Below are 4,357 nucleotides of genomic sequence, written 5' to 3' on the forward strand. Positions count from 1 at the left end.
TCGACCAACATCAGTGTGTGACCTCACCAATGCGCTTTTGGAAGAATGGTCAAAAATTCCTATAAACACTCTCCTCAACCTTGTGGACAGTCTTCCCAGAAGAGTTGAAGCTGTAATAGCTGCAAAAGGTGGACCGACATCATATTGAATTCTATGAGTTAGGAATGGGATGGCACTTCAGTTCATAGAATGAGTAAAGGCAGGTGAGCGAATACTTTTGGTAATATAGTGTACATTAAAGGACTTGTCAAACAGCACGACGCAACAGATTGTGAAGAACACAGAATGATGACGCATGAAAAGATTTGGAAACAGTAAAAGGCATCGTCAGACAAACTGAAAACTCTCAGTGCATATGGCAGCAGAAAGAAGGGCTACTTAATGGGAAATGTTGAACTGAACACTTGCTTAAATCTTCAGTACATTAAACCGGTTTAGTGTGTATTCCATGTACACCGACCAGTCACAACATTAAAACCACTGGCAGGAGAAGAAACAATGACTGTCTTGTGATAATGCAGTGTTCAATCACAAATCATGTATCGGTGTCATTTGTAGTTAGGCTGTGTTTCCAGTTGTATATCTTGTAGAAATTTCGCATCTCTTTGTAGTTGTTTTTGTGAACGTTTCTGGTTTATTTGGACCTGGGAAATGATCTTGGTCTATCTTTGCATTATTTTGAGTCAATTATTTTTGGTTATTTTTGTGGCATTATTTGCAGATGATTAGGGACTCCAAAACCCTTCAGTAATCCTTCCATAATTTACCCTTTATACGGCACTCACTGAAATACTTTTCGAAGTCTGAATTTCAATCCTAGAGTGTTATTGTAGGGAATAAGTAGACTTCTTTTTACTGATATGACATTTTTCAAAATTTTTAATTTTCATGTAGAAAATTAACATCGGTGAATTTACCATATATGGTTCCTTACCCTTAAGTGATAACAAATGTAAACATGTATTTATACCATTAGAACATAAGTGCTGATTCAGACATTTGCCAACATACACATTATCACATTAAACAATATTAGGCCACTTCTTCATTGTACATAATAAAACAGTTATGCTCAGCATTCATGCAGAGGTGGACTTTGCAGATCACATTTGACCCTGATTTAACTTGAGAATGTTGCCTTGATCTTCACTGATTGGCTGGATTAAAACCACATGCTTCTAGACCTCACTGAGAGGAACAACGATGCAATTTAAAATGTGTGCTGAGGTCACCAAATATGGTTTCTCACCCCATAAATGGTTAATTAAACACATTTTGCGTCTCAAATCTGGTGTTTCAGACAATGTCTGAAGGATCCGGGCAGTACTTGTGTCCACAATCCAGAGCTGAGAGTCTGTCCATGTCTGTGTCACTCAGTGTGAAGTCAAAAATCCTGGCGTTCTTCTCTATTCTGTCTGGATGTGATGACTTGGGCAGCACAGGGACACCCTGCTGCACTGCCCAGCGCAACAGGACCTGGAGCGGAGTAAAAGTCTTAAGTGTTTGCCATGAAATGTTTTATTACAACACTGAGTAGATGAGCTGGGCCCAAGACATTGAATGGGCTTATACCTGTACAGGTGTGTGCTGGCAGCTCTTTGCCACCTCCATGACGACAGGGTTAGTGACCAGCTTTCCTTGCCCCATGGAGGAGTACGCTTGGAAACACACTCCATACTCCTCACAGACCCTCCTCAGTTCGGCCTGGTGCAGCTGTGGGTGGAACTCTACCTGAAGAAAAATGTGTCCCCCAATAAATGTGTGAGATTTCCATCTTTTTCTTTGTGTTTCTGTAACATACTGTGAATTATACGATACACATCCTTCTTTTTTATAATGTACCTGAAGAAGGGCAGGAGGGACTTTGCAGCTCTGCATCAGTTCTTTCATGTGTGCTGGTGTGTAGTTGGACACTCCTATGGCCTTGAGCTTCCCCTGGCCATGCAGCTCCTCCAGTGTGGCCCAACTCTTAGCTCGATTTACTACAAATATTAATTAGAGTCTCGTCATTGCTGTCATTTAAGAACAGCTACATTACAGAGGAGAAATGTAAGAAGACACCTTTTAATTAACACTTAATACACCTGGCAAAAGAAAAGCAATATGCTTTAGATTTATTCTTACAGTATATACAGTGTAGTTACGTTTCACGGAAAATTCCTGACTTATTGGGAACTCTACCTGGGTTGCGTGGATCAGCCGCTGCCAGACCCTGCGTGCCAGGCCAGTGGATCAGGTAAAGGTCAATGTAGCCCAAGTCCAGCTGAGACAGGCTGTGGAGGGCCCCTTCCATGGCCTTCTCACCCTGATCCTTAGGGGCCAGCTTACTGCATCAATGAGAAGAGAAAGGATGAACGTTGAGGAAGAAATTTAGTATGAGCAGGAAGCCTCTGAAAGCTTCATGTGTTCTCTAAAAAGAAAATCATGTGATATGGTTGTGACATCCAGGCTGGTAAAGACTTGAATGCTTCATTTTATTCCAATCATTTAAAATACAACATTCATTCATTCATTCATCTTCTATACCCGCTTATTCCTGTTAAGGGTCATTTAAAATACAACACAATATGTGAAGAAGATGCAAAATATCTCTCCTCATGATGTACTCATACGCCACCTTGTTATGAACACATCCTCTCTGGTTAAGCCATGTTTGGGCAGGAGCTCCCGCAGTGCTCGGCCCAAGTCGGCTTCATTCTGATAAAAGGCCGCACTGTCAAAGGCTCGGTAACCAGCGGCCAGGGCGGCATCCACCGCCCGATGTACTTCCTCTGGGTCCCGCAACGCGTAGGTCCCCAAACCCAAGAGGGGCATCTGAACCCCTGTATTGAGGAGGACGGAAGGGGTGGAGAAAGAAGACATCTGCAAGGCACTTCTTTTCTTTTTTGGATTTAGACTTCCTGGACTGTCATGCACTGCCAAAGACAGAAAAGGAGAGAATATTAGGAGATTTAAATATGTTACAATGAGTTCTGTTGGTTTTCCGTCACCATTCCTCCCAGTTTCATCAAGACTCAAATAGCCTACTGTTTACAGTTTCTTTGTTAGAACATGACATAGCAGCCTTACAACAACATGTAGCTACAAGAGTTTAACAGCGTTACAATATGTGACAGAATACACACGTCATATGACACAGTGTTACGCAAAGAGTTTCAAAGCTATAGCGTCAGCAGGCAGAGTAAACAATAGGCGTGTTCGACTTCATGCAGATCTGTGCAGATCTGACTTGACGTGATGCATGCTGGGTTGAACAAGTTCATTTTAACCAATCATATTCGAGGTCTATGAGCATGAACAACCCAGCATGCATCACGTCAAGTCAGATCGGCACATGATGAAGTCGATAATGTCGCTAAAACATTAGAGCGTCACAAAGTAGTTTCAGTGATAAACGTGTTAATGACGTACTCTGGAATGTGACAGCTAAATATACACATCAGTGACGAAACGTTAATTTGCGCTGCAACGCCTCAACATTCCAATGAAGCAAATTAATAATAATAAAAAAAATGGCCGCTAACCTTCTGGTCGCCTCCGCTAAATTGTTTTCGAAAAAGGTGCACAAGCTGGAAATGACCTAACGTCTTTTTACACACAAAGGAAAAAGTAGAAAATTAAAACACGTGTAACGTAAAACGTTGAGCAATAAATAAAAGTTTGCAACTGCCTGCTTCTACCCGGCTGTACCCGGCTGCGCACAGTCAGCTGACAGTCATGTCACGCAATCAGTTTGGGCGGTTTTCTCCGTCACCATAGTGACACCTGCTCTGACGTCGCTGATTGGGAGACGGTCTAGCCAATCAAATCGGTCCAAATGACCCGAAAGCGGGAATTCACTTTACACGTGTTTAACTGTTGAGTTTCTGGAGAGTGAAATTATGTGGCTGCTGGATGACAGAGCAAATCCAAGATTGCTGTTTTCTGCAGACATTACAGTAATTTTAGGACTGAGAAAGAGATATAAGTTTTAAAAGAGAACACATAATATTCTATAGTTTTGCTTGCAACCGACTAATATCCTAATTTTCTGAGCTTCTTTACCCAAAATACTAAAGCCATGTCACTGCAGACCTGTTGTGTTTCCCTTTCTCAGAAAGTCATCCTTTTAAAGCTGGCAAATTCATCATTAAATTCAAGATCAGAGGAGGCGCCAGCTGCAGGCCAGACTGGAATAGTCATCCTTTTACAAACCCCACATTAAATATTCTTCTAAACGTATATGAAGAAGTATATGAAGAGGTGCGTTCACCATCATGACTGAGGACAAATATCTAAGTACTGTTTCAGAAGATGTTATGGTTTTGAATTTTGTGACAGTGAAAACACCACAGAGGGAAAAAACCTGCCTGAGCAC

The 4,357-nt window shown here is 41.7% G+C and overlaps 1 protein-coding gene across 1 annotated transcript; it reads right to left on the bottom strand.

Moving 5' to 3' along the window:
* Window positions 1-902: 902 nt before the first annotated feature.
* Window positions 903-3,415, bottom strand: LOC311489321 (putative oxidoreductase YtbE). The gene is made up of 5 exons (XM_084546349.1): window positions 2,618-3,415; window positions 2,182-2,327; window positions 1,843-1,982; window positions 1,573-1,731; window positions 903-1,476 (listed from the first exon to the last, which is right to left on the bottom strand). The coding sequence occupies exons 1-5, from the start codon at window positions 2,860-2,862 to the stop codon at window positions 1,297-1,299; spliced, it is 870 nt and encodes a 289-aa protein (XP_084402475.1). The 5' UTR covers window positions 2,863-3,415; the 3' UTR covers window positions 903-1,296.
* Between the last annotated feature and the right edge of the window lie 942 nt (window positions 3,416-4,357).

This window comes from Chelon labrosus (genome assembly GCF_963514085.1).
Source record: "Chelon labrosus genome assembly, chromosome: 1".
Taxonomy (NCBI): Eukaryota; Metazoa; Chordata; class Actinopteri; order Mugiliformes; family Mugilidae; genus Chelon; species Chelon labrosus.

Coding starts and splice junctions, on each gene's coding strand:
- LOC311489321 (XM_084546349.1), bottom strand. CDS start 2,862: ATGTCTTCTTTCTCCACCCCTTCCGTCCTCCTCAATACAGGGGTTCAG. Junction 1,983..2,181: donor GGCTGATCCACGCAACCCAG/GTAGAGTTCCCA, acceptor TAATATTTGTAG/TAAATCGAGCTAAGAGTTGG. Junction 1,477..1,572: donor GCCAGCACACACCTGTACAG/GTATAAGCCCAT, acceptor ACTCCGCTCCAG/GTCCTGTTGCGCTGGGCAGT.